The 18,906-nt window shown below is 43.4% G+C and overlaps 1 protein-coding gene across 10 annotated transcripts in view; it reads right to left on the reverse strand.

Annotated features, from left to right (window-relative positions):
• ano1a (anoctamin 1, calcium activated chloride channel a) overlaps nt 1-18,906 on the reverse strand; it is a 238,286-nt gene that overhangs the window by 188,349 nt on the left and 31,031 nt on the right. For 9 of the 10 annotated variants that reach the window (XM_043705340.1, XM_043705348.1, XM_043705346.1 and 6 more), the window contains exon 3: nt 3,510-3,794. In XM_043705340.1, coding sequence (XP_043561275.1) covers nt 3,510-3,794 — 285 coding nt within the window. Of the gene's footprint in view, nt 1-3,509; nt 3,795-12,021; nt 12,437-12,847; nt 13,232-18,906 lie in introns of those variants that run through there. The other variant, XM_043705341.1, reaches the window with a different exon arrangement.

Genomic DNA, 18,906 nt, shown 5'->3' on the forward strand with positions numbered 1-18,906 from the left:
GTCGACCACGTCTGGGGGGAAATTGCGGTCCTTGAAGAAGGAGGCCGTCTGTGTTGTGCGTATTTTGAACTGGTCCTCCTGGGAGCAGATGCGGCGGAGACGAAGGATTTGGGAGAATGGGATGGCGTTTTTACAGGGGGCAGGATGGGGGGAGGTGTAGTCCAGGTAGCTGTGGGAGTCGGTTGGTTTGTAGTAGTTGTCCGTGTTGATTCGGTCGCCTGAGGTAGAAATAGATAGGTCGAGGAAGGGGAGGGAGGAATCTGAGACTGTCCAGGTGAATTTGAGGTCGGGGTGGAAGGTGTTGGTGAAGTGGATGAACTGTTCAACCTCCTCATGGGAGCACGAGGCATCGCCGATACAGTCATCGATGTAGCGGATGAAAAGGTGGGGGGTGGGGCCAGTGTAGTTGCGGAAAATGGACTGTTCCACATATCTTACGAAGAGGCAGGCATAGCTGGGGCCTATGCGGGTGCCCATGGCTACTCCTTTCGTTTGGAGGAAGTGGGAGGGTTGGAAAGAGAAGTTGTTCAGGGTGAGGACCAGTTCAGTCAGTCGAAGGAGGGTGTCTGTGGAAGGGTACTGGTCGGTACGGCGGGAAAGAAAGAAGTGGAGGGCTTTGAGTCCTTCGTGATGGGGGATGGAGGTGTACAGGGACTGGATGTCCATGGTGAAAATAAGGCGTTGGGGACCGGGGAAGCGAAAATCATGGAGGAGGTGGAGGGTGTGGGTGGTGTCCCGAACGTAGGTGGGGAGTTCTTGGACTAAGGGGGACAGGAACATGTCGAGGTATGCAGAGATGAGTTCAGTGGGGCAGGAGCAGGCTGGGACAATGGGTCGGCCGGGGCAGTCAGGTTTGTGGATTTTGGGCAGGAGGTAGAAACGGGCAGTGCGGGGTTGTGGGACTATGAGGTTGGAGGCGGTGGATGGGAGATCCCCTGATTTGATGAGGTTACGGATGGTCTGAGAGATGATGGTTTGGTGGTGGGAGGTGGGGTCATGATCAAGGGGGCAGTAGGAGGAGATATCTGCGAGCTGGCGTTTAGCCTCAGCGGTGTAAAGGTCGGTGCGCCAAACTACCACCGCGCCTCCCTTGTCTGCTGGTTTGATAGTGAGGTTGGGGTTGGAACAGAGGGAGTGGAGGGCTGTACGTTCCGAGGGTGAGAGGTTGGAGGGGGTGAGAGGGGTGGAGAGATTGAGGCGGTTAATGTCGCAGCGGCAGTTGGCTATGAAGAGATCGAGGGCGGGTAAGAGGCCAGCACGGGGTATCCAGGTGGATGGGGTGTGTTGGAGGTGGGAGAAGGGGCCGTCAGAGGGGAAGATAGCTAATCCACCTAGCCTGCACATCTTGAACACTATGGGACAATTTAACATGGCCTATCTAACCTGCAGATCTTTGAACTGAGGAATAAGCTTGTGAGGAAAAAGAAGTGATCAAAATTCATGAAACAGAAAAGCTGCTGCATGAATTCTGTAACATCAATTCAATCTTCAATGTGCTAGACCCATCAGGATGCTTGCTCACAGAGTAGTGATGGAAGGGGGATTACCAGCTGTTAATGTGGAAGAGGACGTCTGAAATAGTTTTCCAAATGGATCAACCAGGAAGGAAGGAGCGAGCAGCGGAATATTCCAGAACAGTCAACATTAGTTTTATTTTGAGCAAGTGGAAGAGTGGAGATTTCTTTTTCAGTTATAGCTCACATTAGATCAGTTAGATCACACATCATAACCAGGTTTTGAACAGTAGAAAAGAAACCCTTGAAATTTAAAAAATAGGCTACAAAGGCTTGTACTATGTCCTTAACATGCATTGTCTAAAATTTAATATCAATTTATTTCATATACCCATATCTTCCATCTGGGAAGAGAAATACGTATGAGTGTATAGACCATCAGCTGGGGCTTCAGCAAGGTGAGAGATATCACAGTGTGGGGAGGGGAGGGGGGTTGCAGAGGGAGATGGGGTAAGTGAGGGAGGTAGGGAATCTTTAGTGGAGAGGAAATGCATGTTCTTAAAAATATTACTACACACTACTGCACCCCCCTCCCCCTTTCCCACTCAAGTTCCACGAAGCAGACCAAGGGTTTTGGCAACAAATTGATCATGAGTTGGTTGAAGAATTGGAGGGTTGGAGTTGTTGGTTGGTTCACCAAGCCAGTTGTTTTTTTTGCAAAGGTTTCTTGGAATCAGATAGTTCCATGAATTGCTACAAACTGCAATATTATGTTGGTTAAATAAATGGAGTATGCACAAACTCAGGCCAACTCCAGATGCTGATAGGCCAAGTTCACTTGGAGGGGCGGTGTCTCTGAAGTGGTCAGAGACATCAGCTTAGTGCAGTATTTAGGTACTGGTTTTACAAGGGATTCAAACCGTCGCAAATTGTTTCAGAATGAATCTGCTGCAGAGCAAATGTTAATGCTGATGGAGTGCTGTCAGTGAAGCATCATGCTCCCCACCCACCCCTTACTGGAATTCACTTGTCCATCATGTTTGGGAATCCAATGTGAACTGACAACACAATGCACTAAACAGCCCTAGTTAAAGACTTAACTACAGTATAAAAACTCTAGTTTAACCTATTGCAATTATTTGTGAGCACCTTAATTATTTAATGTGACAAGGCTCAATTACATTTAGCTTACGGCCTTCTTCACTTTAAACACAATAATCCTAACTGCTGTATGACAGTGGAGGATGATTTTGGTCACTCAGGATGGGGAAAAAGTAAAATAAACACGCTCACTTATATTCATTGAAATAGGTTAAAGAGCTGTCCATCTGATGAAAATATGGAATAGATTGCTTCTGGCCCTAACCTATTTAATCACAATTGCAAAGTAGCTCAGCTAAATAAATATCTTTGTGAACTGTGTTAGACAGTGACTCAGTTTCATTTTGCATATTCCAGGAGTATTGCTATATTAGATTGTGAATCAGAAAGTGAGCTACAGATTTATATTTAAAGATTTGCCACAATAATCAAAAGGTTTCCAATAGTGGGAGAACACTACATTTATTGTTTCACATCAGCATCAGCTGAGTGGCTAGACCTGAATATCACAGGTATCATGAAGCCAATCTTCATGTATTATTGTTGAGCAGTCAAGGGTTGTTAAACCAGGGCTCTTGGGGGATTTCAGTGGTGATGGTGGAGGAGAGGAATCACTGAAGCAGGGATCAAACCCCATGTTGTTGGCAAACCCCTAGGTGTAGAGTCAACTGAGCTAACTGGCTCCCCCCAGACCCCTCCTGCCCAAAGAGGAATATATATCCTCCAACTAACCTAATCAGTGTTTTGGTTTTGAGATAGGTCAGCACAGAGTCATAGAACGGTTACTATTCAGGAGGCCATTCGCCCAACTGAGCCTGCACCAGCTTGTTAAATGAACATTCCTCATCTCCAGCCTTTTCCTGAAGTGTGTGAATATTTCAAATGAATAATCATCCAATACAATCTTGAACATCGCACTGATCTTTGCATTGATCTGAAGGAGTGCAATATTACCTCTTCATCACTTTCCAGTTCCAATCCAGATTCAATAAGGTTTAGTTCAAACTCTTCTCTGCGCATTTTCCGGTCATCATCCGGAAACTCGGAGGGCTGGAGAGGAGGCTCAGTCTGATCCTGCTGAGAGCCACCAACTGTACTCTGCTGGCGGGAGCTGAGCCCCTTGCGGTTGGCTTTCTTATACTGATACACCAGCACATAATCCACATGACGTTTTCCATCTTGTAAATACAAACCATTTGGTTTTTTAAGATCCTGGTCTGCAGGAACAGTGTTCAAAACCTAAAACAAAAAAAACAGAAGGGGTGGGGGAGGGGGAAGAAAAAGAGAGAATGTCTTCATACGGAAGTGTGGCTTTTCAAAGGTTACATTGCTGTTGGCTGAATGTGGAGTAGAGGCACATATCCAGGAGCATCATCCGAAATAGGCTGTTCAGATCACTGTGGCATTGCAACCTCATCCCCATCACCTTGAAGCCCCTACAGCCAGCCCTACAAGGATTTGTGCTCCTGAAGTCAAAGTTGGGCAAATACATCTCCAGTCCACTGTATCTTTATCCCTCCAGCTGCCTATGAGCCCTAAGCCCAAATTCCTACAACTTCTATTTATAGCATCTTAAGGGAATGGGGTCTATACAAAACTAATGACACGAGCCAGATAAAGAGATAGCTGGTCAGATATTTAAGCTCTCAAAATCCCTTTAGTGAAGGGGTGTGTCTCTCCCTTTTACATTGTTAAATTTCTGACAGAGCTTCATTTCCTTGTCCCAAAAGAAAAGGCTCACAAAGGAAATCTCCTTCCTGGGTCTGGCTGGTTTTCTTTAATCTTTCATGGGACACAGGCATTGCTGGCTGGGTCAACATTTACTGCCCATCCTTAACAGAGTGGCTTGTTAGGCCTCTCAGAGGAATCTACTGCATTGCTGGGATCTGGAATCACATGCAGACCAGATCAGGGAAAGGCAACAAATTTTCGTCCTTTTAAATAAAAAAAGGACATTCATGCACAGGATGGTTTCATGACAAATCAATATTGGTTTCATGGTATACACTACCAGTTGTGTGTGTGTATGGATATACAAATTCTAAACTTTTTTTTAAAAAAAGGATGCATTAAAACAATAGTTTAGACATGATATTCAGATTTATTAAGCTATTTTGATGCTCAGTTCAAATCTCAAACTGCATCAGAAACAAAATGGGACCAGAGCTTCTACTGCAAGTTATAATTCATTTAGGAAAATTCATTTGTGGGTCATGGGTGTCACTGGCTGAGTCATCCCTAGTTGTCCCCTGAGAAGGTGAGGATGAGCTGCCTTCTTGAACTGCCACAGTCCATGAAGGAAGAGGAAACAGCTTAAAATGGAATAAAAGGCTATTTTCTAAATTTTTTTCAAGTTAGAGGGAAGGCACAAATACAATACCAAAAATATTTCTAAGCAGTGATGATTGTGGTTTCAAATAGTCTGGAAACCAACACATTCTCCAAATCTGACCAACTAAATGATCTGGTATTTTGAGAAGGAAAGGTGAACATTTGAGAAACATTTTAAAAGGGAAGTAATGAACACCAAGGCTCCCAGAGAGTACAGGATGAAAACAGCTCCTATATTTCATTATACAGTACAGCATTGCTGCACCCCTTACAAGTTCAGATTGATTTGAGATCAAACCAATAATCACAACTAAAACTATAACTACATGTGAAAAAAAACTAACATAATAAATGTGACTGCCAAACATTTAGAAAGGTCAGATTTGCAGGCGTTTCAAAAAAAAACCCATCTTCGATGAACGTTGAGAGGAGGGGAGAAAGGGAGAGAGAGTCTTGCCATTGAGTGTATGTGTCATGTAGAAAGATTCTGGGTAAGGGATTACATAAAGTGACCTTGCAACCTAGATTAACAGTCCAACACTACCACCATTCAGCCATCACTTCCCCTCTTCCAAAAGCACCAGCTCTGTTTATATCTGTGACCTGAAGCACAAGGCAGTTTAAATTCAGACAAGCTGGAGGAGGTAAAAAGTAGAACTTGGATGTTCCTGCCAGAATTTATAAACTGAGCTCGGCAGGGTTTGAAATAATGGACTGACAAATGGGAATACAAATGTAAAATTGTGCACCATATCACAATGCAGAAATAGAGAAGGTACGTGAAAACCGGGAGCACAGCATTTAGCAAAGAAAACCTTGGAACAATCTAAAAGTGTTACCTGATGCAATGCTGTTTGGATCTAAATTATAAAACAGAAAAAACTCAAAGCAGAAGAGGTGCTCGGATATTCCATTCTGAAATGGAGGTAAGCTAAAATCTGTTTTTAAAACCAGCATTTCCTCTAAGCTGCATAGCCACTTGGAGACCCCCCTGCACAACCAACATAAGTTGGTAGGATATAGGAGCAGAATTAGGCCATTCAGCCCATTGGTCTGCTCCGCTGTTCAACCATGGCCGATATGCCCCTCACTCCCATTTTCCCCATATCCCTTCAACTTATTAATTAAAAATTTGTCTAACCCCTCCTTAAATTTCTGACTGTCCCAACATCTATTGCACTTGGAGGTAGTGAGTCCCACAGATTCACAACCCTTTGGGAGAAGTAGTGTCTCCTCAGCTCGGTTTTAAAGTTGCTGCCCCCTTATCCTAATACATTGACTTCCAACAAGAGCTGCTATCCCACACAAACATCAGAGCAGAAAGAAACATTAGAGGGGGATGTAGGATTACACTTTAGTGAAATAAACATTTTTCAAAAAAGTCAGAAAGTCACACTAGAGAGCGCGCGAGCAAGAGATACAAGCCAGTTCACACCAAATAGGGGTTGGGGTGTGGGAAAAGGTCCAAAACAGCAGAGGTGCTGTTGGTATTCACTGTCTCTGAACAGGACTACAGAGATGTTTTGACCTCCTTAGAGTTCATTAAGAATGTGGTTCCAGAGGCAGAGGCTGTGGGGGTTTTGCAGAAGAGGATATCTTAAGACTGCTGAAGACATCAGCTTAGAAGCCCATGTTAAGTCATAGTGAGAGGAGTTAACTTATTGTCTTGGGGCCTGGGAAGAGACATTATCTGAAGAAATTTTATGGTAATATGCAAACATTTGCCAAAAGGAAACCAATTGCAGCTGAACAACAAGTTTTAGTGTGATTCCTCACTGAGGTTCAAATGTCTGAGGCTGTTGTTGGAATAACTTTGTAATGAAATTGTTCCCATTGTTATTGTCTAGTGTAATATGTACACTTTGTGGTCATAGACATGTTCTTTCTGAAAAGTACATTGGCAGCCTCTTGTGAATGTTTGCCAGTGACCAATCACAATAGAAAACTATAAGAATACATTTTATGGTCTCTCACTCTGATGTGACTTGTCCATCAGGTAGAATCATAAGAATACCGTGACCCAGTTTAAATCCACAGAGACCACACTGATGCTGTACAGTGCCTTGCCACATCACTACAGTAAATATTGAGGTGGTACAAGGGTGCCACTTGGGCCCTGAAGGTAATATATAGAGGACAGCAACAAGCTGGTCCTGGGACCAGGAGCATCAGCAGCTTTGGAAACAGGCTTTGATTAACTAGTATTCTTCCTAGCAAACAGCAGGGCAAATTCAAAAGGCCAAATGGCCCACCCCTGCTCCTAATTCATAGGTTTGTAACATTTAAAACCTCAAGAAAATTTGATAAAAATATTTAAGAAAAAGTAGTGAAAAAAAAACACCTATCAGTGCATCTCAAAAGGGCACAGTTTCAAGGTTGCGAATGGCTCACTCAATATATGAATTAGGAAGTATTTCTTATCAGAGGTAGGTTTCCAACACAGATGGGTGAGAGCAGCTCATTGACATCGTTTGAAGAAATAGGTGGCCCCTACAACGGGAAATCGGCAAGTCTCTCTTGAACGGAGAGGTCAAGTTGCTGTTGAGAAGAGAGGTCAAGTGTGCTAAAAGGCCTCAGGCCTCTTCGGGATCTTATTCCCTTCTGGGTAGGATTGAAACAAATTGTCAACAGCTGAAAAGACACTGCGCTGACAGACTAGCTCCGCTGCTCTGTAAATACATTGTGCAATATAAACCCAACCCATTGGTTAGATTTACTTTTCCAACTTGGCACAGATATCAATAAGATCCAATTACAAGGCCTGATGTAACATGGGGACAAAGTAAAATGAGATTTAAGATAGATTTCCTGAAACTGAAGCAGAGTTCTTGAACTTTCTTTTAAGGCAGAGGTGGCTTAAGGAGTGAAAGGATGTCCAGGGTAGACAAGAATGCAGATTGGAGGTCACCATCAGATCAGCCCATGATTGTATTGAATGACAGAGCTGGCTTGAGGGGCTGAATGGCCTGTTCCTTACTTTTATGTTCAATTTTTGCTCATGTGTAGCCACGACTCCAGAACTGCAGTATAACTGCAGCTTTTCAGGGAGTTTGAGAGATGCAGTGGTAATGTCCCTATCTCTGGACCAGAAGGCCCAGGTTCATCTCCCACCTACTCCAGAGTGAGGTCATCATCTGGTTGATCAGGTGAATTAAAAGTTTCAATAATTCAATCAGAAATTACACCTTTGACCTTGCCATACTAAATAACATTCCTTTCCAGGCAGTCATGGAACAAAACTGGAAGTGTAGCTGGACCAGTATGAAGTCTATCTCAAACCTGCCAATGTCCTGCCACACTCAAATACCTGTGTTCCTTCAAAGATTTAAATCACTCCACTATGAATAGTCAAGGCTGGTCCTAAAGCCTCTCTGCATCTTCACTCCGAGTCTAGGCGGCTCTTTATAACCAGCGTCTGGTCAGTATTTTTTTCCTAATACAGTACCACATACAGATTTGGTCTCATTTTAGTTCCATGGTGACATCTTGCAAAATGTCCAGATTACAGAGGAGGAAGTGCTGGATGTCTTGAAACGGTTAAAGGTGGACAAATCCCCAGTACCTGATCAGGTGTACCCGAGAACTCTGGAAAGCTAGAAAGGTGATTGCTGGGCCTCTTGCTGAGATATTTGTATCATCGATAGTCACAGGTGAGGTGCCGGAAGACTGGAGGTTGGCAAACACGGTGCCACTGTTTAAGAAGAATGGTAAGGACAAGCCAGAGAACTACAGACCAGTGGGCCTGACCTCAGTGGTGGGCAAGTTATTGGAGGGAATCCTGAGGGACAGGATGTACGTGTATTTGGAAAGGCAAGGACTGATTAGGGATAGTCAACATGGCTTTGTGCGTGGGAAATCATGTCTCTCAAACTTGATTGACTTTTTTTGAACAAAGAAGATTGATGAGGGCAGAGCAGAAGATGTGATCTATATGGACTCCAGTAAGACATTCGACAAGGTCCCCCATGGGAGACTGATTAGCAAGGTTAGATCTCATGGAATACAGGGAAAACTAGCCATTTGGATATAGGGAGAAAGTGAGGTCGGCAGATGCTGGAGATCAAAGTTGAAACTTTATTGCTGGAACAGCACAGCAGGCCAGGCAGCATCCAGGGAACAGGAGATTCGACGTTTCGGGCACAGGCCCTTCTCCAGGAATGAGCAGAGAGTGTTCAGCAGGAGAAGATAAAAGGTAGGGAGGAGGGACTTGGAGGAGGGGCGTTGGAAACTCCGACCTATCACCCTCACCTTGACCTCTTTCCACCTATCACATTTCCAACGCCCCTCCTCCAAGTCCCGCCTCCCTACCTTTTATCTTCTCCTGCTGAACACTCTCTGCTCATTCCTGAAGAAGGGCATGTGCCCGAAACGCCGAATCTTCTGTTCCCTAGATGCTGCCTGACCTGCTGTGCTGTTCCAGCAATAAAGTTTCAAATTTGGATATAGAACTGGCTCAAAGGTAGAAGACAGAGGGTGGTGGTGGAGGGTTGTTTTTCAGACTGGAGGCCTGTGACCAGTGGAGTGCCACAAGGATCAGTGCTGCGTCCTCTACTTTTTGTCATTTACATAAATGATTTGGATGCGAGCATAAGAGGCACAGTTAGTAAGTTTGCAGGTGACACCAAAATTGGAGGTGTGGTGGACAGCAAAGAGGATTACCTCAGATTACAACAGGATCTGGACCAGATGGGCCAATGGGCTGAGAAGTGGCAGATGGAGTTTAATTTAGATAAATGAGAGGTGCTGCATTTTGGGAAAGCAAATCTTAGCAGGACTTATACACTTCATGGTAAGGTCTGAGGGAGAGTTGCTGAACAAAGAGACCTTGGAGTGCAGGTTCATAGCTCCTTGAAAGTGGAGTCGCAAGTAGATAGGATAGTGAAGGCGGCATTTGGTATACTTTCCTTTATTGGTCAGAATATTGACTACAGGAGTTGGGAGGTCATGTTGCAGCTGTACAGGACATTGGTTAGGCAACCATTGGAATATTGTGTGCAATTCTGGTCTCCCAGCTATACGAAGGATGTTGTGAAACTTGAAAGGGGTCAGAAAAGATTTACAAGGATATGCCAGTGTTGGAGGGTTTGAGATATAGGGAGAAGCTGAATAGGCTGGGGCTGTTTTCCCTGGAATGTCAGAGGCTGAGGGGTGACCTTTGAGGTTTGTGATATCATGAGGGGCATAGATAGGGTACATAGCCAAGTTCGTTTTCCTTGGGTCCAGAACTAGAGGGCATTGGTTTAGGGTGAGGGGAAAGATATAAAAGAGACCCAAGGGGCAACTTTTTCACACAGAGGGTGGTACGTGTATGGAATGAGCTGCCAGAAGATGTGGTGGAGGCTGGTACAATTGCAACATTTAAGAGGCATTTGGATGGGTATATGAATAGGAAGGGTTTGGAGGGATATGGGCCCGGTGCTGGCAGGTGGGACTAGATTGGGTTGAGATATCTGGTCGGCATGGACAGGTTGGACTGAAGGGTGTTTCCGTGCTGTACATCTCTATGACTCGAAGACATTTAAAAACAGCATTAGGCAAAGCTAGATTGTAGTTAAACAGGCGTCAAGAAAATAATGTAATGTACCACCTCTGGCCTCAATATCTGGGTCATTAATAACTACATTAATTTGATTTTTCCTTTTTTTTTAAAATGCAAGGTCTTAACCCCTCACAAATTACTAGTGTTCACGGAGTATAGAATGATATTTTAGTGGTGGTGAAATTAATTTCAAATCAGTGGAGTATGCCAGGTAACAGTTGCCTCTTATGGGCATTAGAGAAAAACAAAAAGGAAGTAGTGTTTATCATGAAATCGTGATGCTATCAGTCATTCATCTCACAAACATTACCTGAGCATAATATGTTACATCGTATTTGGGAGAAGTGCAATGATATTATAACATTGTAGCCTCAAACCGCTGCTATTGAACATCAGCTGCAGTTCAACAGTATCTCATGCACCATCCATGTTTTTCGGAAATACACTATACAGTATTCCCACCTAGTTTCTCATTACTACATCCTTAGATGCTGCAGGAAACAAGCGTTCACTACATTTGTGTAGTTTTTGACTTGCTCATTTCAACAAAAACATATGATAGCAGATTCTGATACATGCTAAAAAAAAGCACAAATTGACAGCACCCTGGTGGTAAGAGTCAAAACGTGTGGTGCTGGAAAAGCACAGCCGCTCATGCAGCATCCGAGGAGCAGGAGAATCGACGTTTCCTGGTGAAGGGTTTATTCGTGACACGTCGATTCTCCTGCTCCTCGGATGCTGCATGAGCGGCTGTGCTTTTCCAGCACCACACTCGACTACTCGGTAATACTCACTGAAGGAAGTGTGCAGCTTTCATTCAGCAAAAGGAACTCAATTTTGGAGTCTAAATCTTAAATATAAAGTGTATTTTATTTATTTAACATGATTACTTCCGAGTGCGCATGAAGTTGTGAGAAACATTTTGTTTTCTCAAAACATGAGCAAAAGGAGTGAGCGACCAATGATAGCGATATAGTTGTGTTATTCTCTGGGTCAAAAGATCTGTTAAGACAGGATACCTGGCAGTGGACACTACAGCTTTGCTCAAGGGGGTCGGGGGCTTACTTTGTAGAAAAAATGTGGCCTGGACATTAAAGAGACCAACAAAAAGGCTGAACGCAGGTCAGATGCCCTCAATATTACTGAGTGTATCAGTGTTAGGACAGAGATAGTGTCGAAAAGGAGAAAAACGTGTTTGGAAAGGACTATCGATTCCTGATCGAGAGATATAACAGAATGAAGGCAACTTTGAAACAAAAGATTTTTTTTTAAAAGTCAGAAGAGTTCCCCTATCTAGCTCTGAAACCAAAAAAGTTAACATTTCAAATCCAGTGACCGTTGTTATTTTGTTCTGTTTCTCTCTGCACAGTTGCTGCTGAGTTGGTTTTTATTTCGGATTTCTAACCCAGCGGTACTTCAATGGTAATTCTGACCTTCCAGACTCCCAACCTTTACCTCCAAACATAGCGTCAATCTATTGGGTTATACTAAACAAACCCCCAAAAGAGAAGGGATTAGGATTAGAGAAAGAAAACAACTTTTCAGGAGTTATGAAACTAGCTTTGTTGCTGGAGGGAACTGACAGTGTTCACTTACAATAACCTCCTCAGGAGGCGTCACTTCATTGAGCTGCTCCTTCCCGGACGGAACCTGGCTGCCTGGATCATCCTGGATCCCTGGATCCGCGTTCACCAGCTCCTGGGCGGCAGAATTCTGGTTGTTTGGCGAAGGAGAGATTGGAGTCTCCTCTGCCAATGGCTGGTTTCCTGGAGTGTCCCCGTCTGGAGCTTGCTCGGAGTCAGTGGTGAAATTCTCAGCTGGGCGAGCGGCCATCTCCTCAGAATCAGAACTTTCTTGGGACTACCGGCTCGACCTGATTAAGCTGCCATGCTAAAGGAGACCCTTGGTGCCAGACTTCTGGTTGGGAGAATAGCTGAAACCTCAGCTCAGCACTGACTTTGAGAGGGTGTTTAGTGGTTATGGATGCATGGCCAGTGCTGTCCTCCTGCTCCTGTTTGTGGGAGAGAAGGTGCTGCTGTAATCCCAGGCACTAGAAGCTACTCCTGGTTGTATAATTGAACAATTAGCATCTGCTCATGTCACCCGCCCACTTTATTACCATCCCTCATGAGAGCTCTTTCTGTGGGACCGCTTTCCATTACACAGATCACAAACATCCTCCCTTGCAAACAGCTAACTGGGTGCCTTCAAATATCTCAGCACATCCATCGCTTATTCATATAGCTCTGCACTCCGAATTTGTTACTAATCTCGGCTGGGGGGAGGAAGAAAATCACCCCATACAATAGCATTCCTTTTCCTGATCACTGGAACAAGCTGCTGAGTTGGTTCTCAAATGTGTGTTATTACCCAGTTATCCCCGATTTAAAACAAAACAAGGCAATACTTCATTGTCTGTCACCTGATGCTGTTATTCCTCACACCAGCTCTGAAACACCTGTTACCCTCCTGTGAGAGGGTCAGAGTCAGGACTAGGGATAGGTTTAGGATTAGGGCCCAAGTAGGGATAGGGTTAGGAATTGAGTTAAAGTTTGGGTCAAGGTTAGGGTTAAGGACAGGGTTAGGGAAGTCACAGAGCCAAGCTTCTCACTGACAGTGGCTGAGGAGAATGCTGCACAAAGCAATGGGGCACTGAGCTTGATGCAGCCTTGTCTCCTTTACACACACAGGCCAAAGCCATTTACTCCTCAATCAGTGAAATTAAAGTCACAAGATACCACACATTGGAGAGATTTAAAACAAAACAAAGACAACTCCTTTCATGGTGAAACCTGACCTGAATGGTCAGGGCAAGCAATCACCAAGCTGCCAGACTCCAAGAGAATTCCCTGTTCAATGACATGAGGCTGTGTAAATTGAGCTCATGTTATCTGGAATTTAGGAAAATGGGAGGGAGAGGGTTTTTCTAATGTAGTGGTAGTGTCCCTACCTTTGAGCTCAGAAGTCTAGGTTCAAGTCCCTCTGCACCAGTGATGTGTAACAACATCTCCAAACAGTTTGATGAAAAACATATCAGAAAGATGAGAGATAATCTCATTGGGATAAACTAGATTCTGAAGGGGCTTGAGAAGGTCTACACTGAGAGGTAGTCTCTCTAGGACTTGAAATCGAGAACAGGGAGGCACCACCTCAGGATCAGTTCAGTTAGGACTCAGAGGATGGAGAAATTCTCCTCTTAAAGTGAATCCATCAACTTCTCTACCCCAGGGGTTGGTGGCGTTCTGGGATATAGCTCTGATAGACACAATTTTGCCTTGGTCTCTTGGCTTGGCTGGGTGGAATGGGGCGGGGTAGGGTTTTCCTGTAAATTAATTATTCCGTATAACTTGACAATATCAGTCTGCATGTCTCTGATTTGAAAAGCACACTGCTGTTTGTCATTTTTATAAATGACCTGGATGAGGGCATAGAAGGATGGGTGAATAAATTTGCGGATGACACTAAAGTTGGTGAAGTTGTGGAAAGTGCGGAAGGATGTTGTAGGTTACAGAGGGACACAGATAAGCTGCAGAGCTGGGTTGTGAGGTGGCAAATGGAGTTTAATGTGGAAAAGTGTGAAGAGATTCACTTTGGAAGGAGCAACAGGAATAATGAGTACTGGGCTAATGGTAAAATTGTTGGTAGTGTAGATGAGCAGAGAAATCTCTGTGTCCACGTACATAGATCCGTGAAAGTTTCCACACAGGTTGATAGGGTTGTTAAGAAGGCGTACAGTGTGTTAGCTTTTCTTGGTAGAGGAATTGGGTTTCGTAGCCATGAGGTCATGCTGCAGCTGTACAAAATTCTGGTACGGCTACTTTTGGAGTATTGCATACAGTTCTGGTTACCGCATTATAGGAAGGATGTGGAAGCTTTGGAAAGGCTTCAGAGGAGATTTACTAGGATGTTGCCCGGTATGGAGGGAAGGTCTTATGAGGAAAGGCTGAGGGACTTAAGGCCATTTTCGTTAGAGAGAAGAAGGTTGAGAGGTGACTTAATTGAGACATAGAAGATAATCAGAGGATTAGATAGGGTGGGCAGTAAGAGCCTTTATCCTTGGATGGTGATGGCTAGCACAAGGGGATATAGCTTTAAATTGAGGGTAATAGATATAGGACAGACGTCAGAGTTAGTTTCTTTCCTCAGAGATTAGTAGGGGCATGGAATGCACTGCCTGCAACAGGAGTAAGCTCACCAATCTTAAGGGCATTTAAATGGTCATTGGATAGACATATGGATGAAAGTGAAATAGTGTCGGTTGGATGGGCTTCAGATTGGTTCCATAGTTCGGCGCAACATGAAGGGCCGAAGGGCCTACTGCGCTGTCATGTGTTATGTTCTATGTAACAAGTGAGAGGGAATTGTGCACTACCTCAGAGATATACTGGATGAAGGAGAGAAAAGTTAGAGGCAGTCATAATGAGAATGTCACTCTGCTAAAGCTGGCTTGCTGCTAACATCCTCCAACAGTTTGCTCGATCTACACTGGAAGTTTTGAGTGGGCTCAGCAGAGTGGAGATATTTCAAATGATTACACATCCACCATCCACCAACAAATTGGTGGGCGGCATGGTGGCACAGTGGTTAGCACTGCTGCCTCACAGCGCCAGAGACCCGGGTTCAATTCCCAACTCAGGCGACTGACTGTGTGGAGTTTGCACATTCTCCCCATGTCTGCGTGGGTTTCCTCCGGGTGCTCCGGTTTCCTCCCACAGTCCAAAGATGTGCAGGTCAGGTGAATTGGCCATGCTAAATTGCCCGTAGTGTTAGGTAAGGGGTAAATGTAGGGGTATGGGTGGGTTGCGCCTCGGCGGGTCGGTGTGGACTTGTTGGGCCGAAGGGTCTGTTTCCACACTGTAAGTAATCTAAATCTAAAAATTGACAGCCGTCCCCAAAGTCCTCCATGATGTGCCCTTGTCTCATAATTTGAACTCATCTGTCAGAGTTATCCACCATGAAGCATTTCACTGGACACACAATAATTGCCCATTCTCTACTTTGGGAGGTATTATCGCCAGATGATTAACCTAGAGACCTAGGTAATGTTTCAGGGACTGGGTTCAAATCCCACCATGGCAGATAGTGGAATTTCAATTCAATGCAAAAAAAATCTGGGATTAAGAGTCTAATGATGACCATGAAACTGTTGACCATTATCGGAAAGCCCATCTGGTTCACTAATGTCCTTTAGGAAAGGAAATCTGTTGTTCTTCCCCGCTCTGTCCCACAACAATTCTGTTAAATTTAAACTGCCCTCTCGGTAATTAGGGATGGGCAATAAATACTGGCCTCAGCCAATGATGTCCACACCTTGTGAACAAATCTTTTTTAAAAATCACATCAACCCTCTGCTATCCTCTAGGGCTTACTCTATTGAATGCAGGGGCTCAAATAAAAAGCTGTAAATTTCAGGATTCTCTCAAGCACATTCTCCCGGGACCTATGATTGAACTATTTGTGGCACATAATGAATACTTAAGTTACTTTATTGATGCTGTGTGTGATCTGCATTGCCAAGACTTTGGGACTATATTGGAACCACGCCTGGAATGCCAGTTGCTTCATTAGGTGAATAAATTCCTTATCTGGTCTGGTCTATATGCAACTCCAAACCCACAGAATGTGATTGACTCTTATCTGCTCTCTGGGCAATTAGAGATGGACAACAAATGCTGACCTAGCCAGCAAAGTCCACGTCCCATGAAAAAAAAATATCCGTAACATTAGGAAGCATTCTTCCCAAACCACATTCATTTTCTGGTACACAGACTGAGTTGGTCAGATAAAATGCCAGTTCCTAAACTTGGTTAATTCACAAATCCGGAATTCCAAGGATCACCAAACCTTTACAGACTGTTTGCTTTAATATGTGCTTAACAACTCCAAGGTTCAGGGTTGTGATGTTTTCCAGGATCTTTCTAAAACCTGTGCTTTCAATTGTGTCATTAAATCAATCTGACAATTTGAAAGACTGCATTTTGTTAACTGCCTCCTGATTCTTACAGGAGGGGCAGTAAATGACACAATTACCTATTAATGCAAAAACAGGATACAAGAGTGTCACATGACTAAACACATCCTCTGGCAAATGACTTCATGAGACGTAATCTTAGCATTCAATTTATTTTTAAGTAGCATAACATAAACAAAAAGCAGTAGGAAATCATATATTAGCATTTATGAAAACAAATCAAATGCATTTAAAGGGGATGGGGTGTTAATGTGATAAAGCACTCATGCTCCTCTCCACCATTATTCACATCGCAGCCAGATCCCCATAAATCAGACAACTTGACAGCTGGAAATGTAAAAATAATCAGCAACACTCTTCACTGGCTTTCAGATATCTTTAAAACTCATTCAATTTTTTTCTCAAATGGATGAAATCTGAAAAAAACTGCACTTCATTGCACCTCAAGAAATTACACTATCTTAAGATAGATATGGATATTTCTAAGCAAATTTACAACATAAGTAATACACTGCTCAAATGTGACTCTCAGAATTTTGTCCAGGATTTCATTTGTTCTGAAAAGTGGAACTCAATGCAGAAACAGAGCTCAAATGGGATTAATTCAAATGAAAGATCCAGAGGAATGGGATTCCCTCTGGACTCTCATGCGCATTTATTTTGACTTTACCATCGTGGTTCTATCGACAAGATCACAGCAAGAATTACATTATGTGAGGATTCTGTCTTTTTGCTTGGGAATGAGAATGAATAGATAGTTGCTTGACTGATTAAAAAAAGCAATAAAATTGATCAGGCATTCTGTCCCCGTTGAGTATTAGGCTCAGAACAAGGACATTCTCCCTCTGTCTGCGTGGGTTTCCTCCTGGTGCTCCAGTTTCCTCCCACAGTCCAAAGATGTGCAGGTCAGGTGAATTGGCCATGCTAAATTGCCCGTAGTGTTAGGTGAAAGGGGTAAATGTAGGGGTAAGGGTGGGTTGCGCTTCGGCAGGTCAGTGTGGACTTGTTGGGCCGAAGGGCCTGTTTCCACACTAAGTAATCTAAGGAGGATTTGTGGCCAATAAGAGAGCAGTTTTCATATCTAAGGATTGATATGCTTTCTCCGTCTGATGTTGGTTCTACTGAATTAAAGTTTTTCTCTGTTTTGTGCTTTGCTGCAGATTCTTCTTGTTTCCAGAGGATGAAGAAATAACATTAGTCATGGTACAATATAGGAAACAAAGAAGGAAGACTAGAACGTACCCGTGGATGTCAAAATATGTTTAGAATGCTTCAACTTTTTTAAAATAGAAGCATTTGGTAAAACTGTGTCAAGACTTGGTGTATCATTGTTGTAGCAAAAAATAATAAAATGATTGACCCAATGTGTAATCTGTCTAAAATAGTTGAAATTAGTTGTAATCATTGAATGATCATTATGGAGAGAATTAAAATATGAGAAAACTGACTGCCCAAAGCCAAGATTAGAGTGGTGCTAGAAAAGCATAGCAGGTCAGGCAGCATCCGAGGAGCAGGAAAATCAACGTTTCAAGCAAAAGCCCTTCATTGGGAATTAGTTGCCCAGGGCCGAGGCTACAATAGTTTCAAGAATGAGATACATCCCTCATGGTACTGCAAACCAGATGGACTCTGATCCTCCAGAATTTAATGTCCCACATTCTCCAGATTACCAGCTGTCTAAAAGCTGTGAGCTTTGCCATAGATGCCATCACCTTGGCAGGAAACAAGGGAACAGAAATGCTGCAAATACTCTATGCCATGTCTATGTCACCTACTTATCTGTGAAATTACTGTTTTAAAAAGACAGTGAAAATGCACTGAAAACTGAAACTGTGTAAAATTATTTGATTTCTTTTAAACAAAATTCTGTCATGGAATGTGGGCATTGCTGGCTGATGAAAAAAATGCTTTCAACAGCAGTGTTAAAAATCACACAACACCAGGTTACAGTCCAACAGGTTCATTTGGAAGCACTAGCTTTCAGAGAACTGTTCCTTCATCAGGTGGTGGTTGATGGAGGAGCAGTGCTCCAAAAGCTAGTGCTTCCAAATAAACCTGTTGGACTATCACCTGGTGTTGTGTGATTTTTAAATTTATACACCCCAGTCCAACACCGGCTCCTCCAAATCATTAAACAGCAATAGTTTAGTTCTTTAGTAGCATATAAAAATAAAAGTGATATCTTAATTAGCATTATCAAATACTGTATATAAAATAAAATTGGTTAGTGTCCATCCTGTCCCCTGAAATTCTTGCATTGAGAAACATTTACAGCACAGAACAGGGTCATTTAGTCCATTGTGATTGTGCGAGGTCTTCAGTAAAGCAAATCAAAATGAATCCTATTGCCCTGGATCAATCCTCAAAAAGTTTTGCTTTCTCTGTATCAAATGTTCATTAGTGTTTTTCTTTAAAAAGAAAGTGTTCTGACTGTTACCCAATCCCAGCAGCAAAGTGATCTGTGCCCCTTTAATTCTGACAGGAAAGAATACTTTCCTCACATCTCTCTG

This window comes from Chiloscyllium plagiosum, chromosome 16 (genome assembly GCF_004010195.1).
Source record: "Chiloscyllium plagiosum isolate BGI_BamShark_2017 chromosome 16, ASM401019v2, whole genome shotgun sequence".
NCBI lineage: Eukaryota > Metazoa > Chordata > Chondrichthyes > Orectolobiformes > Hemiscylliidae > Chiloscyllium > Chiloscyllium plagiosum.